General features: G+C 44.5%; 2 protein-coding genes across 7 annotated transcripts in view; one reads left to right on the top strand and one right to left on the bottom strand.

Moving 5' to 3' along the window:
* LOC107228056 (protein timeless homolog) overlaps positions 1 to 17076 on the top strand; it is an 87990-nt gene extending 70914 nt beyond the window's left edge. Inside the window, exons 15-27 of the mRNA XM_015669401.2 lie at positions 8662 to 8730; positions 8868 to 8955; positions 9061 to 9259; positions 9335 to 9572; positions 9984 to 10084; positions 11021 to 11120; positions 11191 to 11325; positions 15279 to 15491; positions 15568 to 15855; positions 15949 to 16068; positions 16172 to 16303; positions 16614 to 16718; positions 16859 to 17076. Of these exons, the coding sequence (XP_015524887.1) occupies positions 8662 to 8730; positions 8868 to 8955; positions 9061 to 9259; positions 9335 to 9572; positions 9984 to 10084; positions 11021 to 11120; positions 11191 to 11325; positions 15279 to 15491; positions 15568 to 15855; positions 15949 to 16068; positions 16172 to 16303; positions 16614 to 16718; positions 16859 to 17013 (1943 nt within the window). The 3' untranslated portion in view covers positions 17014 to 17076. The remainder of the gene's footprint in view (positions 1 to 8661; positions 8731 to 8867; positions 8956 to 9060; positions 9260 to 9334; positions 9573 to 9983; positions 10085 to 11020; positions 11121 to 11190; positions 11326 to 15278; positions 15492 to 15567; positions 15856 to 15948; positions 16069 to 16171; positions 16304 to 16613; positions 16719 to 16858) is intronic.
* LOC124293962 (odorant receptor 83a-like) lies at positions 13950 to 21994 on the bottom strand. Of its 6 annotated transcripts, none has more exons than XR_006903823.1 (8): positions 20949 to 21875; positions 20422 to 20890; positions 20059 to 20170; positions 19888 to 19995; positions 19627 to 19812; positions 18977 to 19542; positions 18434 to 18567; positions 17037 to 18319 (listed from the first exon to the last, which is right to left on the bottom strand). XR_006903823.1 is itself a non-coding variant. In XM_046737066.1 (7 exons), the coding sequence occupies exons 2-7, from the start codon at positions 21388 to 21390 to the stop codon at positions 19486 to 19488; spliced, it is 1374 nt and encodes a 457-aa protein (XP_046593022.1). In that variant the 5' UTR covers positions 21391 to 21827; positions 21891 to 21994; the 3' UTR covers positions 18611 to 19485. The 6 variants fall into 6 exon arrangements, 1 of the variants encoding a protein (XP_046593022.1); XR_006903820.1 differs by having other exon boundaries at positions 17037 to 18324; XR_006903825.1 differs by lacking the exons at positions 17037 to 18319; positions 18434 to 18567 and adding an exon at positions 13950 to 13974.
* Between the last annotated feature and the right edge of the window lie 623 nt (positions 21995 to 22617).

The raw sequence follows: 22617 nt of genomic DNA on the forward strand, positions 1-22617 counted from the left end.
GTGGAATGAATACGAGTGTTGGCTTTTTTGCCGGGCTACAGTCAGACTCTAGAACTATGCCAAGTTTCTGCAGCGGTCGACTAGGGATATTTACTCGGTTTCTCGGTTCAATCTGTTTTTTTTTTCCTCCTCCCTCTTTCTCTCAATTCAACCCGTTTTTGGAGGGTGACGGAACGCCGAAAAAAATATAACGCGGCTTGGAATCACGGTTGGATTTACGAATAGCTTCGACCTTCAAATTCACCCTCGCACCATTTTCTGCCCACCTTTCTGCGCGTATCATGTCTCTCTCTGGTTCCAGTTTTCATTGCTACACGTGTGGCTTCAACCTTTACGTACCCATTTATTGTATCTATTGTGCTTAATTTTTTATTTCTATTTTTTTTTTTTTTTTTGCTTCAAATTTATTTCATTCAGATCGTTCTATAGAAAATCAGCAACCATTCTACGGTTATTTTCAGAAGGGTTAGAAAAGGGTCCACAGCTCCGGACCGAGTGTCAAATATAGTTTCAGACCGTGTATAGGCGAAGGTTGGAAAAATTTTGAATTCGAAATATCGATCGATTTGACTTTTGACGAATTTTCAAAGCTTGGAAAAGCTTGTCGGTAAACTGAGTGAAATCAGAACCGAACGTGGCTATGAGTCGTGTAAATTTGACGTGACCAGCCGAAATAACGGGATGATGATATTGAGGTAATCACGAGCAGTTTGCTGAATTTGAAACACTCGCGCTTCGCATCCTCGCGTGCCTTGTACATGAATTGACGTATAACCCGGAAGAAAGTGGGCGGAAGGATGAAAAAAATAAATTGCCCCGAAGCCCAACTTTTCATGACCTTTATAATATAGTTGGCGTGATGGACGAGAAGCGGGTGATGTGAGATCCTTCGCGGTCCTCGCGCTTGTGAAATGCCGAGCGAAAGCTCCCTGTAAAGCCCTATTTACTAGGTTACACCCTTGCCGCGCCTATTGTTTCTGCTTAATTATCCGTAAAATAGCCTATCTCCTTTATGGCCATTTATTACACGCCCTCCTCTATTTACCTATACGAACGGCTCGGTGGCATCAACACATGCCGTCGAAAGCGATATTCGTTCCGAGGGTAAATTAGCCGGTGGTCTGGACCATACAAAGCACCAACCGACCGCCGGATAAGGCGGGGTATGCTAAACTTGCGGATCATCCCCTCTATCTATACTCCTTGAATTATTCCGGTCGTCCGATATCATCCCGTATCATGCCATGTGATTTATAAAATATGCGAATGTAAAGCGCGTGAAATTTTTTTAAGGATATTCGTCAAGTGCATTTTGCTGTGCCTAGGGAATAAAATTAAGAATCATTCTTGCCGGCCTGATCACAAAAAAATTGTTGAAAAAAATTTTATCAACAAATTCAAGAATCTAGCCACGAGCTAAAATGTTTTTAAAACTATAAACAATCAAGCCCTCAACTCAAATTGCTACAAGTGTTTTTATTATCTTGAAAAACACAAAGAAAGAAAAAAGCAAATCTAAAAATAGGTTTTGAACCGTCCAAGCTTCCGTCCCTGCCCCGAACCTCCGGCGAGGCGGCAGACGTGCGGGGATCGATTGATCCTCGCGAACGCCAACACCTTGCGTAAAGGCCCTCGACATCGCCCACACCTCCTCCCATTTCGAAACGACGCAGGCATACGCAGAGAAACGTTTCGTATTAATTATTTATAGTAATGTGATATTGATCCGTCCGGCTTAACGCTGGGCTCTGGAGCTACCCCGCCCTTTTCGCCTCTGCCTCCGCCATGCGCAGCGTTCCGGTCGCTATGCCCCTTTACTCGTTATATCCAGCATTCATCGTACGCGAACTTTGCGCTACAGCATGAAATTCAGATTTTTCATTTTGCCTTTTTTCGGTTTTTGCAAAGGGCTTGAAGCTTCTCACCATGTTTACAATCTCTCTCACGCCTCCAGTTTACTCAGGTTCTTGTAAAACTTTATTGAATTTTTACGGGCAGGTTACTTTTTACAAGAAATCGTTTCCATTTTAGTCGGCTTATTTCGACCCAGCCATCTTGAAATGTGAGTGTTTTCCATTTCAAGCATGTGCGGTTTGACCGATTGTCGAAGAATAAGGAACGTGTATTGTAAAGATATAATTCGGATAAAGGAAAGGTTTTGAAAGTTGCAATCGGCTTACGAATCGGGCAAAAGATACACTTGTTCGTGCAATTTTTACGGTTATAACAAAACTCTATTCCCCTTTATCGCAAACCTAAAGCTCCATACTTGCAATCCGTATTTTCTTCGTGTAACATTTTCATTCGACCGAATTCGGTATCTAATCCCTTGTAATAAAATTTTATAAAATCCTCGAAACTTTCTCGCTACCGGGAAATCCGCATAGTTTGACGAAATTTCGAAACCTGCTTCCCGCATACAATCATGGTGCAGGACATTTTCCGTCGCATTAGCGTTTCAATGCAACCCCGGTCTCGGTACATTATCTCTTATTTTTATCTTTATTTTCGTTCGTTATGAAACAACATCACGGAAAACTCGCAGAGTGCAGTCCCTCGACTCCCCCGGATGTACGCACAATTATCTCCGATCTATTTCGGCGGCGTTCTTCGCCATTAGCTTCTAATTACTCTCTCTCTGGTTGCTACCCGCTTTCGACCCTCTCCACCCTCTCCACCCTCCCCGGATTCCGACCCCCCACTGAAGCCCCATTGAACGCATAAACGCGCCTGCACAGGGAGCATAACCGAGAACCTCGGCAAAGGGTCGCTCGCAGGGAGACGCGAATTTTCGAAACTCGAACTGTGTTTGCCCCTATCTAGTATCCTCTGAGGCTGATCTCTGTTGCTGGGTAGGGATTTGCTTAAATCAAAGCAGACCAGCCGCGCTAACTCGACACGATCTATGAATGCCGCCGAGATTGCAAAGGCAAAGATAAGCGCCGACTTCCTCATTTTCTTGAAACATTCCGACCCCTCGTCGTCTCTCCGAAATCAAATTATCCGTACCAAACGCCAAACTCTCGGTAGATCGTTACAACTTCTGCAACCTGCGCCCTTGCGGTATTTTTCCTTCTCTTTTTATCTTCCTCTCATTTTTGTTTTGCACACGCTCTCATTTCCTGATTTTAGTCAAAATTACACAACGTGCCTCGGTGTAATGCTCCGCGTTGTTGGTATCTCGGCGGTGATAATCAAGAGCGTAAATACCGAGGGAAAAATGCTGATTCTCGAAACATGCACTCGAGGGAAGCTTAGAAACGGGTTTCGGGAAAATTCACACATTTTCGGTACGTGACATGCAACGGCAGAAGCGACTCCGTAAACCGCGGTAATTTAACAACGCGCATTGTTGTGTGTACAGTTATGGTGAAATCAGGCCGTGGTAAGCCGGGATAGGTTCCACTTCTGACGGGGGCTTATGCATTAATATATCGGCATGAAAATTACTCGGTTTTAACCAACCGGGATGTATCCCAGCCATGTTCATTGTCCATCACCCGAAGGGCTCATACAACCGTTCGTCGATTAATGAACTCTCGATGATGGTTTTTTTATTGGGAAAGGATCGCAAATGGACGGCCAGAGGGCGAAAATTTCACCAGAATTGCGGTGCGTTGAACAATTTCGGAGTAACAACATTTTTTATTGAGGTAGGAATAGCCGGATTTGGACAGCTAAAAAAAAAAAAAAAAAATTACGGGGAATTAGTCCTGCGTTGTCAAGTTGAAATTCTTCAAATTGAAATTCACCGAAATGCCGGAATTGGTCGCGTTCAATTTGTCATCCTTCAAGAAGGATCAAGAAAGTTTAGTGTCATTTTCAACGGTGTAAATTATTTTACCACTGTTATTACAACAGTCTTGACAAGTTTATCGAGCGTTGTACAAATGTCAGCCTTATTCTGTTACTTAGTCGTAGCAATATCAGATATGAACTGTTGTTACTACAATAGCGTCATGGGTATTATACAGGGCGGGCAATAAGAAAAAAAGGAAAAAAAAAAATGACCGATTTGAAACGTGAATAAAATCCGAACGCGTTGACCGATTTCCGAAAAATTTATTTTGCCTGAAACTAGAAGAATGAAATTTTCATGACGTCTTTTAAAATCTGAAAAATCTTCATTTGCTACTGAGATACACGCTCTTAAAAATCGAAAATCGAAACAAATGATAAGCACAGTGTTTTAAATTTTTTTGGCAATGAATTGAAGTAAAATAAATGAATCCTTGTCAGATACCCGATACTTTATATATAACAGTAATATTTTTTATAGCCCGTAGTTTAATTAGCATACAATTTTTGCTTTTCGTCGCATCATCGAAATATAATATATCTATAGACTCACGTACACCAAGTGCAGGTACACCGACGTGAAAGCAGGGAAATTTTTCTACGGGATTTTTGACCGCCCCGAGGTCCCCCAAATGAAGTATCATCGTTATCACTCCACAGCCCCCGGCGAGCTGCCGCGTCGGTATTATGCGGTTATATTATCGGCGTAATAAACGTTGCATAGAGAGAGCGAGAGATAGAGAGAGAAGGAGAGACAGGGATGGGTCTGTGCGTCGGCAGAGGCGAAAGGCAGCGTTGGTCCGCGATGTAATTTGTGAGCGGATAATTATCGCTCGTGCATGGTCTACCCGGGCTTATACCTATAGGTACGAGTATTTTCGAATGATACGTGTAGGTATCTGGATCGGGGCGTCGACCCTCGGCCGGAAGGCTGATAGCGCCTGCACGTTGGCTGAAATACGTACTCCGTACAGAGAGTACGTCCATCCCTTCCGCCTCTCGCAAAGCTTCGGGAAAAAACGGGGACCGGATACACGCATGTCCTCCACCTTGGAGAAAATCACCCGGATAAAAAGCCACTCCGGGAATTGCTAGGGGTGTGCGAAAAACACGCGATCTTATGTGAGACAAACGGAAGCTTTCTTCCCTCTCGTTACCATGCAGCAACCTGCAGAGTGCTTTGCGGATGAAGGGGGGAAAATATAAAGGCATTTCAAACGTCGTGCAGACGAATATTTCGATGGTATTTGATCAGGTTTTACAGCTGTCCTCGAACGTTTATAGAGAATTTATAGGTTACACTTCAACCTAGTCTTGCAGGGTAAACCTGGAATTGTCTGGGGATTTTTAATTTCATGGTCATGGAGAAAACAAATTTTCAGTAACTTAATAGAGCTGAGAAAATGTAAGGGAAAACTAGGTTTTAGGTCCTGGAAAACCTGCAAATGTAATGGAACTTGTTTCCCGAAAATTTGTGGTCAACCCTGTCTTAGTTTTCTCTTCGGCTGGATTCTAACGCCTGTTTTAGCGTCTAATCGGAAAGCACCATAGCCAAAGCCCGCGCATCCTGCGGGAGAAGCTCAACGAACTTTGGGTTTAGACAGCCGTTGAATCGTCCAGAGCTCAGGGTTAGCAAAACAGAGCCTCTAGATATGGTTTATCCTCCTTCCATTCTCCGCGGTGAAACTCGGAACGATTTGGCGGCTGACTAAACGCAAAGTTTGCTCTTCCTCGTCGTCTCGTTGTAATTCGACTTGGATGGGTTAAGTGTGTGTTAAATTTCCTCGCTGGTGTATAAATTTTCGCTTCAAGTACGCACCTGCCTGCAGCTGAGGATCAGAGAAAAACACTTGATTACGGACTGTCAACTTCTTGCGGTTGAATACGAAATGATTTCAATTCCGTTATTCCGACGGTCGACGCGAGCTTCGCGAGGTAAAGCTCACCGAGCGATGCCCGCAACCCTCAGCGACGACATCCCTTTTAATCGCAACGCGTCAGACTAATCTTCGGCCTATACTAGCTAAAGCTTTTAAGGTAACATCGGCCCGTTGATCCTCCGGTCCATTTATCTTAGAAAGCAATTAACTACCCGAGGGACAAGAAACCGTGTGTAAAAGACGCCCTGCTTCCCTATCTTCCCCCTTAGTCTTCCAAATTGGTCCTTCGTACAACTCGTTAGTAGGCACCTTTGAAACGAAAGGCTTGATCGAAAATTTTGACATCTCTAAGCTTGGATACTTGGGTACGTACTAGGGCGGTCCTTGAAAATATAACCCCAAAATGCACTTAATATTGCCACATTGGATCTACTATTTTGAATTTTGTAATTTCGAGTTCAGATTCGTTATCAGCGACTTGAGAATCCCCCAATACGAAATTTCATCCACATCCGTTCGGTACATTTGATGTGCCCCTGGAAGGGTTGAATGGAATCCATCCTCTTTGGGGCACGAGTTAGTGTTGAGATAAAGATGTGAAAAAATTACAGAATTATTTTGGAACTACATCGAGCCGATTTCGAGGGTGAGCCGATCGAAATTCAAAAATGACCCTTTTAATGACCACCCTGGTACGTACATATCAGCAATATACAAATACACGCATTATGGGTGTATGGAGCGGGTTGACTTTGTTTTTTCGCGAACCGAAAGGTCGACGCGTCCCGCTGGTTACGGGTCAGGGGATTTATAACCCTCACGACCGAGAAGACGGCCAAGTCAGCGCTGCTAAAAAAAAGATGGGCGTCAGGGAGCGGGGGTGGTGCGCAAATTTTGTATTCAGCCAACATCTCTGGCCAGCACTACTATTACGCTGGTAACTACTTATTCAAACTGGACCGTCTAAACTGCTGGACCGACTACCTTTCCGGTTCTTCGTGGTCTCGGCCCTCCTCCCTTCCAACCGTTGACAACCAGGACACGTCGCCGAGGGTTCCGCGCCCTGACCTTTTCTTTCTTCTTATCCATCTCTCCCCCAGCCTCGCTTCAGCCGTCGTTTTTACAGCCGTTCTCTCTCTCTCTCTCTCAAATCCGGTCCGCCTCTTCCTCGTTATCCGTCACCAACTTTATACTTCATTTTCCATTCTGCATTTCGCATTTCTCACGTTGTTGTTATTTGTGTTTGCTGAAACGTTGATGCAGCTTCTTTGACCTTATTAGCAACGCAGAGCAACGGAGGCGGAGCTTGAGCAACGTATGCTATTCCGCATATTTATTTAAGCTCGATATAATGAAGTCTCGACTTTGAAGTTCGTTGAATAGTTACCTTCATGTTTCGTTTTTTGAACGGATGCGTCCAGTACGAACTTTATTAATCAGATTCCGCGCACGAGCAACGCGGCTAATAAAGTATCGAGATATATTATCTGGAAACAAACATTTGGAAGATAGTAACGTTACTATAACGATTAATCTTTAAATCTAAGTTTCTTGAAAGGGATTGCAAATTGTACTACAGTGAATTCTTTCCAGTCCTTTTTTTACGATAACGTTACCAATTACAACCTCGTTGAAAACAAGATATTTTCGTATATGCCATGTACACTTCTCCCGATATCCTGTCGATATTATCGAAACGAAGACAGAAATAAAGAGGAAAGTAAGAAAAGGTAAAGCGGGCCAGATTAAATCACTTTGATAAATCTAATCAAACGAGCAAACCACAACCGACTAAAAGTCGCTCTCTCGCTCATGTGACCCAATCCATTACGCACAGACCAATTCTGCTGCTCGGTTCGCTATCGAGCTAATCAGATTGAGCCCTGCTCTTTCTACTTTCGATACTCGTATACCGACGGGCTACAGCCGTGCCACAAAAGTTCTAACTTGCAAGATTATTCGCAGCTTATGCGAAATTAACTTACGACAATAATCGTAGTCATAATCGTAATCGTAGTTTCACCGGCTTCCGAAAGTAATCGTTTGGTACTTGAACGAGAAGCGTAGCTACGCGCCAGAAATCTATGGCAACAAATACTGCAGCAGACAATTGCCGTATGAAATATTTTTGCAAGCTATACCTGCTCGTTTGCGTTCACCCTTGTAGTATAAGGTTGGCAGACCCTCGTCTCGGTATCGTGACTCCTGAATCTTTTACGAGCCTATCCACCCGTTGAGTATGGAATTGTTAATGTTACCGAATTCGCGAATCCAGCATTCGTTCTCTGTGCATTTGAAAGTACGGGTAGAAAAGGCAAAGGCAGGATTACTCGAAAGAGAGAGGAGCAAAAAGTACAAAGGTATTTTTATTCAGGGCATGTAACGTCAGAGCCAAAAGTGTATCGAATAACTTGTTCGAAAGATCCAGATGCTACCGACGAGTTTATCCAGTTGAATCTGATTAGAATCATAATTTACCTACCCTCGATGCCTAAATAAATTACAAACTAAACTTGGACTGTCAAATTTCGACTGTCGAATAATGGACCAGATATTTTAAAACTTGTCTCGAAGCGCGCTCGCTGCGGCAACGGAATATATAAACGGAAGAAAATGAGCCTGAATTTTGCAAGTGGGTAGAATGGCAACCGTATAACAAATACATCGTGCGTTTAGCTTCAACGCGATACCTCTGCTAATATTTATATACCTGTACCCATATACCTATACATATAACGTAGGTACTTAGGAGCGTGTACGCGCGTGTAAACGAGTCAAGTCTAACAATAAGTGCGTTCGCATACACGCGGCATTGTGTTTATAAGTGCGGATGCATGTATTGAAGTTTGCTTTAAGCTACTGCGAAATTGGTTGACGTTAATCGAAGGAGTTGGTTAAAGTTAGTAGTAGGCAAAATTTGAGATTGTTTGAACTGTGTCGAGGCGTATTACAACGACAACCTTGCTTTCACGTTCTGCTTCAGTTGCTGAGGAGGAAGTGATGCTTGGGGGACGTTCCGCGCAAGGAAACAGCCGTGAGAATTCGGAGAACGGTAAGGTTCCACCTGCTCATTCGCTTTCCGTAGTTATTCTCTTTTAAGCTGCGTGTGTTTCTCCATTTTACACTCAACGTTCGTCGCTTCGTTCTGCGACTCATTCATTCGCATTGATATTTGATCTGATATTACAGAAGACAGTCCCGACGACGAGGAAGATGAAGATTCCGAACAACCCCACGTCGAGGAGACAAACTTCAATTTCACCGACTTCCTCTATCGGTGGGTAGCTTTTATTTCTATTTACAGTATTTACTTTCGCATCCGGAATAACTTCGTTGAATACGATAGGATTTTCATGGCGAATAATCCGCTTGACCGAAACAGGTTCGTGAACGTGAAGGTCGTAAAATCCTGTTCCATACTCCTGAAACAGTTTAAGGAAAATACGGCCGATGTTAATCACTGCACGGTTAAACTTCTTCACCGCATTGCTGTACAGTGTAAAACGCCGGCGATGTTATTCCAGGCATCGATATTCCGAACATTTCAGGAGATTTTGGCGTCTAAGAATCCAGAACACAAGGTGAGTGAGGATCAGCGACGTCATATCCCAGGGCTTTGTTCCATCAACCGCAGTCTGGCGAAATTCTATTTTCAGGAATTGGCAAAGTTCGCTACCTTCATTGTAAGAAAGTTTGCCGAAGTGGCGGAAAAAAATCCCAAGGCCTACATGGAGCTATTGTTTTGGAAAACGACCCGGGAAGCGACCGAAATGGTCGAAGGCTACGGGGTCGAGGTCGAAAACAAGAAAGTCTCGCGTGGGGTATGGACGGATACCGAGGAAGATGAGCTTCGTACCCTGTTCATGGAACATCAGACAAAGAAATATAGCGAAGGTAAACCAACGTCCCGCAATCTAAAAATAATGCCTAACGGCAGGGAGAAAGGAAGATAGAATAAAGGAAAAGAAATAATAATAATTCAACGTCAAATAGTCCACAAAACCAAGCCCCGAATCTCTCTTTCTCTCTCTCTTTTTCCCTCTCCCTCATGGTGTTCCCGAGAAAAAATTCATTAATAATTCGTCAGAATTTATTATTTGCGAAGTTTTTATTCTCCTCCTCTCGCTCTATATGTATATAAGGGTTGACGGGTACAAGATTAACGACGATACCAGAGAGTAAAATAAAGTTAATGGATAGTGCTAAAAAGTTCTCTCTCATTTCTCTCTGTCCTATTGTCATCCCGCCACTTCCATTTTCTCTCTCTTACACTTGAAAATTTGTAACGACGATTTTCCTCTTTAGACCTGGTCGATTGGCTGTTGAAGAACATAATCAACGACAACCGCACGAGACGAGGAGTCATCAAGAAGTTGAAGGAGATGAGTCTGATAGTAAATTCAAAGGTGAGTCGACGGCGACGTCTTTATACTCGAAACTCCTGGACCAGGCACTACACAGATCTCGACGAGATGCTTGAAAACAAGGGAACCTCGATTAGCGGGCTAAGCTTTCGTCTTTAAGCTCGCAACTATCCTCACCGAAAAGCTCGACTGTCGAGCTGGGAAAGTGCGCTGTTGAGTATCTTTGAAAATTTACATCCCATCTGCATCTCCGGGCGATAACATTCGGTCCGTAGTTCTTTTTCTTCCCGACCTCAACGACGTGCACGGGTACTACTGCTCCCTGCTCTCATTAGAGCCAGCCAAGCGTCTGCTAATTGCGGCCTTGCCGCCTCCTCGCGAATTGATAAGTGGAGCAGGCAAAGCTGCAGTTTCTCTCCGAATTGTCACCCGCTGTCAAAAATAAATTGAATAGAATTAACATAACAATGACAGTTCGGGGATCCCTGGATTTATACGTTCTCTTTCACTTTTTTCTTACAATTTACCTAATCCAAGTCGAATGTCGTCGCGAAAACGACGGAGAAAACATCGGAGGGGCGATCAACTGTCTACACGATGAAAAAGTTTTAGGGGTTGAGAATTCCGATTGAAATTATATAGGTATATTATATATCTATATCTACGATGCGTTGGGCTTTTAAAGACGCGTTAGCCTACTTCCGGTAATATTATATACTATATAGATGATTTATTGTTACCGGCTCAAGTTTCTGCCCCCAGCGTGTTTGTAATATTGATATCGATTTCTCTAACTGCGGGTTTCGCTCGAAGGGTGCAATAATTTCGTTTGAAATAAATTCCTCGAATAGATATATTCGCCACGTGATGTCTTCATTAAGGGGGCAGTTTTCTCGTAGTTGTAAATATTCAAAGACTTCTCCAAGCAAAGTTGTAGAAGCACTTCGAACCAGAGTATAAAAATCTATGATATTTCAGGCGGTGCGAAACGAAGTGCAGAAGAGATTGCCAAAGGAATGGGGCGAGGAGGAGAAAGCTCAGCTTGCGGAGATCTGGGAGGTGGTGAAGGACGACAACGGTAGGTTTTTCAGTCACATCGCGGGTCTGCGAATGCGAATTGCATTAACGAGCTCCTCTTCTCTCCGTAGATCCGATCGATATGATATACACAGAGCTGAGGGTGAAACGACCAAAGTCAAAGATCAAAGATAAGCTACTCGAGTTGGGACTGGCCAAGGATCGCAAGGAGCTACGGAAGAAACGCATCCTGAAAAACGTCTCCGGTGAGTCTAAGTGACGGTTGATTTTCTCCCACCCAGAAGAGCAAAAACGAACCTAACCAAACCTGCTGCATCCAATCTAAAGCCCAAATCCTAAATCCTAAATCCAACCCGACTCCTCTTTCCATTCAATTTCATTCGCGTCTCTTACTTCCGCGCCACGGTCGCGGCTCTATTCGACTGTCTTGTTCAATCAATTCTCCCGTAACCTGATTGTCAAGGATTGCGTGGAATGAACCAACTTCCGTCAGGGATGAAAAAGAATAAAGGGTGTTGAGGAAAGATGGAGAGGTATACAGAGAAGGAAGGGAACAAAACCGGGGTCACTGCCGATCAATTTACAGACGACGTGGAGTGCAGGGTGCGTTCCCTCGTCCGTTATACACACCCCGGTGCGCCTCGTGCTTCTTACTGCTACCGGCCGCATCTCTTCGGTATTTCTCACTTATTCTACCGGAAATAACCTCTTCCTCGTACTTCTGCAGAATAATAATCTCCGTCGCTTTATGTGGTACCGATAACCAACGAAAATCGTTTAAGTCGAGAAGAATTTTTACCTGTACATTATGTGCTTCGATTCCGTGCTTCCCGATGGAGAAAAAACAAAACTAGCAAGGTGTACACTGCGTGCCTACTTGCCGGGTGAAAAGAAGGAGGGAGAATTTCATTTCGTTGTAAATATCGATGTTTGACAGCTGCCTTTGCTTGTTTGGGTAGGATATTTTAATTAATTATGAAGCGTGGCCGTATTGTAATCGATACCGTAGGGGAGGCGAAAAATAATGAGCATTGTTGAAAAAAAAAAGTAACCATCGAAAGTAAAGCGCCTGCACTTGAATAAAACTCATCTGGCAATGAGAAGTTGGGTAGAGAGTTGTTCGAATATTGCCCGGAGAGGCTCTTTGCACCCCTTGGCGGCAGCTCCAGGAGCGATTCTTGTTGCGTCGCGTCGTTCTCTGGATCGGTGTTATTTCGTCCCCCAGCCTCCGCCTCGTTTCTTAAGTGACTCAATTTGAATATTTCATTACAACGTACGCAAATGGCTCTTATGCTCACCTCCGATGCCTTTGTCCATACCTTGACGGTTATATCGCTGGCACACCTAAGTGCACAGCTATACTCGCACTATAAATATGTTATATGGGATATGGGGACACGCACCCTAGCTATTCGTAATGTACCCTCTCAAGCCTTAGGATGCGATCGAGTTATTCCCTCGGCAGCCGAGTATTCGGTTGCGCGATATCTAAATTTGTAGTTCTCTATTTCATTTCCTTTCCTCCCTTTGTTTCTCTCTGGCTGTGTATTTACTTTTTTCTTAAAAGGCAACTGCAAAATTTCAAACTCTTAAGTTAAAACTTATTGTACCTTTTATTTTTCTCGTTTTAACGGGCGGAATTTTTCTCATCCGATTGAAACTTTTTCCACCAAAGGGTATGCACGTATACATGTATATTGTATATTCTAACCCCGGACCGTTAACCGTTTCTTCTTATCGTGGCCGTAATTCGTCTGTGGCTACCAGCTAGTCTTATCGAGCTACGAATAAAGAAAGTTTTCCTCGATTTTGCAATCGCTGGAGCAAGTGATCGACGAATTTCTTTCAAATCTTTTGTTCAACGAGGGTACACTGCCCCGCCCTTGAAGCGATAAGCGTCGATTGAATCCAAGAGAAATTGAGATCAGGTTTTAAGAGAGCCAGACTGTTTTTATCCAAGCTTCGGGATTTGTTTCAGATGCTGGACGTATTCAATTTCTTAAATTCTATCTTTTTTTTCCCCCCTCTTCTCGTCTTTCAGGTTGACATAAACGAGACGTGCCGGAATAAGGGGAATATAATTAATCGCCCAAATGTCAGTTAGAGTCGAACGATCATCCTCCACGACGAACCGCTGCATGGATGGCGTTGGCGAAACGCTCTCATTCCTTCTTTTTCCTCACCCGCCAAAATGAAATTCTTCCAAGCATTCTTCTTCGACACGGTTTACACGGCTCTTGTCTCGAAGTACTGTGTATTTCCTCGTTTTTTTTCCTTCTTTCCTGCCGATCGTCCTTTTTTCCAAGTTCATTTCCCCCCACACCCCGCGTGAAATTTTCCCGAAAACGTCACTGTTTATTATATATATATTTGATTCATTCATTTCATCTTCACTTGGTGAACGCGTGTTGCGCCAATAGCTCCAAGCGAGCAAGATCATTTCTACGTCTTTGGTATTTGAACTATTCGAACGCGGGTCTCCCTCGGGTGGTTAAGCTCTCAGAGGATCTCCCTCTCCTTCTCGTCATAGCTGCCACTTACCTCTTTCCACCGTCGTGGAAGGGCTGTCTGGCCCACCCTGAGCATCTCGAGCACCCTGCACACCCGTCAACCGCGAGCCATTATCTAAACCGGCATTCGGGGCTTATTTATCGAACCGGTGAACTTTTGACGTGCGGCGACGATATATCGGCGCGGTGCTCATCGGACTCCCTTATCCTACGGTGGGAAAGAGAGAGTGGGAACGGAAGAGAGGGAGGGAAAAAGTAATTGAATTTTCCTCTTCCTCGAAGTAATACTTTATATGACACTTTTTACATGAGAGAGAGAGAGGGGCAAACTTTGATGCGATAATGAATGCCCGTGTCCTCGTGCCGTGTATACGGATACCAAAGCTGAAACAAATTTGGAAATTCAGAATTTCGTATTGCTATGTTTTTCAATAATCAATCAACTATCACGATATAGGCTACAAATTACGTTATTTCGGATACGAACTTTCATCCTGATTGGAGAATTTTCGGTCTGTAAAATTTTTATAATTCTCGATATGAAAGTTTTCCACAACTAGTGGGTGAGTGAAATTGACGGGATGCAGATGATTTATGGCTGAAGAGGGCATACTCGAGTAACTGGGTAGGTACAATATTAATGGTTAGAGTTGGAGTTAAGTGGTAAATTATGGAACTCCGTTTTTTTTTCTTGTACATTCTCAATGAATGTTTTCGTGTGGATCGAATTTGCACGGGACCGAGGACGCTTGGAATTTTTGGTACTAATAAATTTCCCCTTCTCTACCCGGGGCAGAGAGACGGTAGATCTCGTTCATACCAGCATCCGTCTTTAGTCTTTCGTAATATTCTAGTAACTCGATTTAACGTTACACAGAAATCTCTCTGAGCCCCCGTCCACCTTTCTGCTATATGTTAAATCTTTCAGAGATATTTCCAAGAGATCATAAAGAGATACCCTGTACTGTACCTTGGAAACCATATTCTCTCTCTCTCTTTTCGTATCTTGAGGTCGGATTCGATTTAGTATAATATACAGTCGTGCCTGCCGTGGCAAAATAAAGATAAATCAGTCAAGTAGGCATGGAAGCTGGAATTTAAGTGGTTGGAATTTGCCGCTCAGAAAAAAATGCTGCCGAACCCCCGACCTTATCCATTACATGTGTCTCTACAGTGATTGAATCAACTGGATAGATAGATGGATCAATTTTCTGGACGGAAAAATTTTCTATTACTGTGTAGCAAGTTAATTCTAGACGCATTGTATAAGTAACTCTGCCCAACGAAATCGACCCATTACCCAGTGTAGCGATCACAAAATGTGTTTTTTTAATATACATATTTTACCCTCCATTACCCTTGTTACATTTCGCATACTATTCTCATCCTTCACCTGATACTTATACGCATACATTCGAAAAAACTTATTCGCGAATCGAATTACATCACGGTCTTGAGTTTCGTATACATCAGGGATATTGTTTTTCGCTCCCATATCCAGTACATACTTGTTACTATGCTTCAATGCATCGTATTACTGATATTATTGATAATACTGGTTCGCTGCCTTGATTTTAAATCGTTCGTTGAACACTTGAACCTCTCATCTGTATTGACGTGATATTTGATAGTAGTAAATACCTGTAAATCTCTTGCCATCGTGACATCAAACACTTTATGTAATCCAGGTAAATCCAGTGGCGGAACAAGGTCTGGAAGCGATTCGGAAAGCGACCGTGACGATGACGACGACTCCGCTGAATCCTTGACGAACGGTGTTATTCTGACAGCCCGGTCGAAACCCAAAAAGCGCGTGGTAATTCCGAAATCGAAGAAGCAGCCTAACATCGTTTACACCAACGCACAGCTAACTGGCCTCCTCAAAGACGTGATTGCGAAGAGTAAGAGTCCTGGTGTTACTTCTCACGCGAAGAAAACGGATACGACAGTGTTGTGCGTTTTCCTTTTTTTGTCTAGACGAGACGCAGGATGCCTTGGAGTGGCTGAAAGAGTCGCTTGAGGACGTTCTCGAGGATCGCGACGAAGAATCGAACGAAGGCGTCCCGTTGGTACCGGTAACCGACTTTGCAAACGCGGCCATGGACTCTCCGAGTTTTCAACGGCTTCTACGCGCCCTGGGAATCGAGCCACCCGCCGACGAACAAGAAACTTACTGGCGCATTCCGTCCAACATGCTAAGTTCCACCATCCGAAAGCGAATCGAGCTCATTGCTGACGCTCTGGATGGTAAACTCGTCGACGAAGGTTCGTTTCAGTTTGCCGAACCGTTTTTGCCGACCTCTAGGTGAATCCCCTTTAACATTTTTATACTTTTTCATCTTCATCCTTTTTATTCAGAGACACCCGAACCCGTCGCTCTGGAGCCGGTCAATGAAGAGGACGACAGCGCTGACGAAGGTGGTGACGTCTTTGAGAGCGTAAAAAAATTTTTTGCCCCAAAGTCCAACAGTTACGAAGGTTTGTCAGACCGAACGCAGCGTCACTTTCAGTATCTAGGCAACAAAATATCAACGCATGTATGGGATGCCTTTCAATGATAATCACTTTGTACCCAACGCAGTACAAGATTCGCCTCCGAATAGCAGTGGGAATGACTTAGGCAAAATAGCAAGGAAAGGGACCGTCTCGGGACCAGAGGAACACGAAACTCAGGAAGTGGTTAGTCTCGACAGCAACAGCGTAGCTACGGTCGGTGAGTAAGATTGGAAGTGTTACCCTCGGGTCAGGCATTTACCTTAGTGAAACCGGGACACGTTCTTTTCATTTGCCGATCTTTCGTAAGGACAGTAGAAGGATTGTTTTCTCGTTAGAAACCCAGTCCCAGTGCGATCGATAATTAACGAGTGAATTAAAAAGCTCGTAAAGAACAGTTGTCTGGTATAAACCTCGATGGGTCGATTAAACATTCGCAATTAAACTAACAAGTCACATTGTTTCGACTGTAACAGCGATGGTAATGATGATGACGTTCTCTGCGTAACGGTAAAGCAATCAAATTTCAGATGATGGGTGGAACAGAACAAACAACAGTCGTATCAAAGCTTCGATTCTGGATTCAGATTCGGAAGTTGAAGTAAGCGAGGAACGGGAAGAAACAATCATTTCGGGTAATGTCTATACTTGTAATGTGAAATATTTCGTGTGAAAAACCACCGAGTTGAGTAGAACTCTGACAATATTCCCATCACCAGTTTACTCGTCCGTGGTACAATTACTAATAATCGACTATGTTTTCGCCCGGTGTCAGACGAAGCCAAGCGAGTTAGATCCGATAATTCGGATACGGAGTCACCTGCGGTAAAAAAACGTCGTTTGGTGGACAGCGACGACGAGATGGACGAAGGTACGGCTCAGGAGCCAAAGCCGCAGCGGCAAATCATGATTAGTGATGATGAGGACTAGTTAGGTTTCAAAATGTTAATTCAATAACGCTATCGGTCGTTAAATAAAATTCATTTCTTCAGATCCCTCCTGCCCGTCCATTGACCGCACGCCGTCCCGTTTCCATTGCAACCCATCTGAGTTTCACCCTCGAAGGCTGCTGCCATCTTACGACTTTTTTCTAGGCAAGTGGACTCGGCTGATGTTCGCTACCGCGGGATAAATCGGGCGATAATCTATACCCGATGAAATATTGGTGAAGAGAAATTGAGCAAGTCAGCCAGTACGTAAGTAAGTACCAATCAGTACATGAAGATGCACAGGTGTCAGCCTCGCCAGATATGTACCGTGATTCCCTTATTCCCATACACCGTACGATCGCGGTCGGTGCTTTTCGTCAAAGATTACAAGATCCTCATTCAGGTGGGTAACGTCGTGACCGTAAGAGTCCCGCTCGCCCGGGTACGTTGGATTTAGCCGTTAAGGGTATCGAGGGAAAAACAGTTCCCGAAAGGCGTCCACATTTCGCCAAAGACCCACAAGGCGAACATATCGGCCAGGAGGCGGTACCGACGCTGCTCTCGTCTCGATCCTCGCTCCGGCTACTCTGCGTCCTCATGATTGCCCGATACTTGGTTAGCCAGCGCGGATGACTTTGCGTCTTTTGATGGGCAGGTGAGTGGCTCCGTTGCGGGTGTCAATGATACACCGTCTCGTAGTCCAGGCCTCAGGGCCGACGGAGATGACGCTGAAGACGCTTTGGTGGAGGGCGAACTTCTACGTGATTCACACGTGACGCATACCGATCTCTGCCTTAGAGAGCCCGCATCCCGCGGATTCTGAATCAGGAGATTAGGAAGCTCGAGGAGCCCAACGGTTGGCCGTGTCTCGTCCCTCTGCCTAGGGTCGCGTTGTGCAGCGCGTTTAAACATCCGTAGATCCCCACTCCGACTTCGATACTGAGTTGTAACGTAGAATCTACTCATCACTGAGGATCTACTTGGAGAAAAGGCGTGACGATGACACTGGACCGGGTAAGTAGGCGCCAATAACGGGCGAGAGACAACCACGTGCATTCGGCAGTCGCCTACAAAGTATCAGGCGCTCAGCAAAGCATTGGAGCTCAGCTCGACCCCCTCTTGACTCATACTCTCCTGATCAAAGCGCGGGTTTCGTACACGGTTGTGGGTGGCCCTCGGCCGGCCGACCAGCGATTCAGACGCGTGGGGGAGTCTGATTGTGAGAATCTTTCCATTCGGGTAACAAAATAAATCACAAGTCATCACGATTTTGCGTCTGCTTCATGTTCGCTTGCCAGAGCCCAGAACTGTTCTAGGATAATCGATTATTTCGGATTACTTAGAGAAAAATCCGTCTCGGTATTCGATCGTGACTATCTATATCTATATCTTGGGTAATTATGAAATGTGTAGTAACATACGCGCGATTTTCTATCTTTAACACTTGACAATTAATCTACGCTCCACGTTTCTGCACGTTCCATTTCGGACTCTTCGTTGTAGCCGCTTCACTCCATCTATCGGGGATTGGGTTGCCTGCGCTGATGGAGTTGGACTGGAAGGTGATAAGTTAGTTATTAACTTTATAACGAGGAACGTGATTTTGTGAGTCGTATATTTCAAGGCTTTGTCAACAGTCGGTCAGTAGGCATGCTGGACTCTTTTAAGCTTTGAGAAGTTTCAACCAATAAACTTACCAAATTACACTCTTACATTAATCCATGTCGCTAATTTCTTTTCAATGAACTTAAAATAATTTTTACCAAGGACAAAATGCTTCAGATAATAATCAACAAACGTGCGTTTTCGTGATCATAAATATACAGTAACTATTTTACATTCATACTTGGTACATGTTTTACATCACTCTCGAAGCCTAGCCGAAGGAAGGCAGATCTGTAAAAAGCCATGCTACACACCTGAAACTTCCCTTTCTCCGACAAACGCTACGACGAGTACCATACCTGGTTATATTAGAGGTTGGATCGTTCCCCGTCGCGTCGATGCGCGAGGCGCCGATGCCGTGGCAAAGCCAGAGCAGATCCGGGTGCGTCGAAATAGGTGATCACGCACGCCAAGTGCGCACCGGGTGCGCGAGTCATCTGCGGCGCGTCGCCTTTTTACCAGGATACCAGTACACGCGAGAAGCCGTTCCGTAAGCTATGAAACGAACGAGCGCTTGCGCTTGTACCTCTATCTTTTCCTCATGCGATCACTGCTGCCGTTGGGCTGGCTTCGGGCCGACCAGCCACTCTCGACTTCCACTTATTGCCGCTACGCTCGACCCACCCTGGCGATTTTCACTGGCTCCCTTGCAATAGTAGCGACATGTACGGCGTAGCCATTCTTAATTCACACTCTGATATCTGGCGCTACGTCTATTACGCCGAGTTTACTTTGGGTTTATAATGACCTATACGCTAGTAGACTTTCCGAACTTAGATTATGATCCGAATTTTTTTTCGTCTTTTTTCTATTCCGCGTCGACTTCTCGGAGCACCGCTGAATATGAAAATGCAGCTCCGACCACCTAGAATATCCGTTACATCACAATTTAACCTGGTTCTTTGCGATGCATTTTGATAGCATAAAGTGATTGCAATCATTCACTTACTGCACGATAAGTTCGTAACGAAAGAACGTAGAAAGGCCCACCGGTTAATTGAACGTGCCGTTGAGCTCTGACCATTATTTCACGCACTATAAATCCGATAGATTTTCTGTCAGATGCAGAGTTTTTTTCATCGTCAGTCACAGATTCCCAACCAGAGCTGTAAGTCGAATCGCTGATTTTCAGTCCCTAGGAGTAATTAAACACCAATTACTCTCAGAAGTGTACGTGTTGCGATAGGCAGTGATTAGCATGAATGCATACCAATGTCGTCATGTGATCGGCGTAGTAACAAAAAAAGAATAGCTGAGCAAAGCAAGAGCTGATATATTCCACCATACTCCAAATTTTTGTCACGTTTGCAACATCCCCCTGAGTAAAAGATCGCAACATATAATCAACGCTTCCTTGGAAACCGTTTGTTTAATCGTTTACCTTCAGCTTCATAGTCATTACTTCGAAGGAGACCAAACAAAGTATGCCGATGGTTCCGATACACTGAACGAACATCACTGGGCTGGTGACTTTTTGCAAGCCAGCCAAAAATCTGTAAAAATTTCAAGTCATTTCCTGCAATCAACCTCGAACAATTTTGCCCGTCGAAGCGAAAATCTTCACTGCAACAGCAGAAGTTTTGCAAGCATAGCTAAGTAGAGTTCCAATGTATCAAAGCCGTTAGCTAATCATACAAAATTCTAGCTGTTGTAACAACTTTTGTTTCTATGTGACTATGTTGGAACTAAAATTTAATGTTTTTATTTCTTCCGCGTATCTTCTAATACAAGATTAAAAACTCACGCCAAAATAGCATCGTGATGATTCTTGCTACGGACTAGTTTATTCCGAAGCAAGACACACGTCAGCTTCTTTTTCTCCGAAGATGTCATGGTTGGATAGCTATGCGGCTTGTGTACCAATGCATAATTTAGGTAGCCCAATTGGGCACATATCATTATCACCAACGTCAGGAACATTATATCATACGCGACACTTCCGATGCTGGAAGCAAGACCGCCCAAAACTTGAATCAAGTAAACGTATCCATAGACTTCGACCCGATTCAGATCCCACGGACTCCAGCTCTCGTACGGCAGAGTTCTGTCTCTCATCGCCAAACTGACGTCTACTCTACTCAGTTTCCACTTGAAGAACAACGGGTTTAGGCACCAGTGAATGATCCCGTAGGTGACACCTATGACCCAGACGTAACTGAATCGCACGGAAATCTTTCGCGCGGCATTCATTTCCTTCCGAAGTTGCGAATAGTCTAGAAATTGAACGAGTCAGTGAGAAAATCCCCTTTCTTCGAATTCGAACGGTCTTACCTTCGTCCGTTTCGTTATTTCCCAGGCTGAGATGATAGCAATCCTCGAGTAGTCCGACGAGCTGCATGACATCCCGAACTCTCCATGCCAAGTAGATCCACTTGACGAATCCGATCAAATGAAGCCACAAGGTACTGGCACAGGATACAGCAGTCGCAAGATCCGGAGCTATCCGAAGTTTCATCATCTCTGAAAATCCGAGCATGAAGTTGCACGTCAGGAACACCGCCGTGCTTGAAACTATCAACATGCTTTGCCACTTCGACGAGTTGGCGTCCAATTCCCACATTCGGAATAATTTCAACAAGCGTTTAGTGTGGTCAAAGTATCGACCAAAAGGCACGTCGAGCTTTTCGGCTCTTTTCCTCCCAGCTTCCATTGCATTGCGGATATCGCACCTGCCTCCGGCGTTGAATTCTTCCGTTCCAGTAAAAGCTTTCATCGGATCAAAGAACGTGCGAAAAAACGGAGCGATACATCCACAGGGTGATTGTATCTGGTGAAAAGAAACGCCGCCGAGCGTCGAAGAACCGGGTTTCGCGTGTCGGTCGCGCGCTGCGGACGAGAGGTGAGAGACGCGGGTACCGAGAGTCCGGGAGGCGACTACCCGGGGGATGACGTAACCCGTGTAATTGTCGACTGTACACAGGCCCGGAGAGCAGCGATGACGGGAGCTGGCTGGCCCACGTACCGGCTTACGTACACGAGCACAGAGACGTCGAGGGCGAGGACCCCGCGGCCAGGATGTCCTCGCTTTCTTCTCTCCTCCTCGCCCTATCTCTCTTCTCTGATGCTTCAAAGATCGAGGACTGCAGCGATAGCCACTTGACCCGTTCGAAGCAGCGACTTGATTTTCACTTGAACTTCAGACTTCTGGAACTAATAGATGTGTTGCGAAGTCAGGCGTTATATTCTGTACCATCTTCAGTGATGGGTACTTACCGCATCTCTGAGACTGGCTAGACCGCGCTTTTTGCGAAGAACTATCATAATGGATTCTTTAATCACCCATGACCTGGAGATACGGGCTATAGATAATGCACGAGCGAAACACGTACTCTGTAATTAGACCGTGTTCACGTTGCAACTTTGACTCATGGCAACTGTTCAATTAGTAACGAGAAAATACCAAGTGCCATTTATTAGTATATTTAGATCGGACTGTGTTGTTGCAATTGCCGGGTCAGTTTCTAGGCCGCTTTCATTATTCTTTCGCCTGAGCATTTATGTTCACATTCCGAACGCACATCGTCAACAAAGTGGATTTAATTATACAGATCAATTCGCGCTTTGTAAAAGTTTCTCTCGGGATGTTAGAATCAGCGAAATGGAATGGTATTCGCGGTACGGGAATGCTTTAATCAAAGGGCAGATCGTCAATTAGCTTCTGTTATCAATTTGCTAGGGAATTTTCAAACAAGTACGCGTGCATGTACGATGCAGAAATGTGCAGCTGACGTGGGTGCTAACTAGGATTGCAATTTCCCAACTTGATAGTGAACCGAATCCGAACCGAATGACATTCAATCGTGTTTAAAAAACTTGCGCGTATTTTTCCTAGCCAATTTAATGGACATGAGAACCTAGGTACACGTTGAATAATCAGAGATCCACAATCATTCTGCTGCGGAAAAATAAATGAAAAATAAGTATATACTGCAGATAAGGG

Source organism: Neodiprion lecontei, chromosome 1, assembly GCF_021901455.1.
Source record: "Neodiprion lecontei isolate iyNeoLeco1 chromosome 1, iyNeoLeco1.1, whole genome shotgun sequence".
In the NCBI taxonomy this organism is placed as follows: Eukaryota; Metazoa; Arthropoda; class Insecta; order Hymenoptera; family Diprionidae; genus Neodiprion; species Neodiprion lecontei.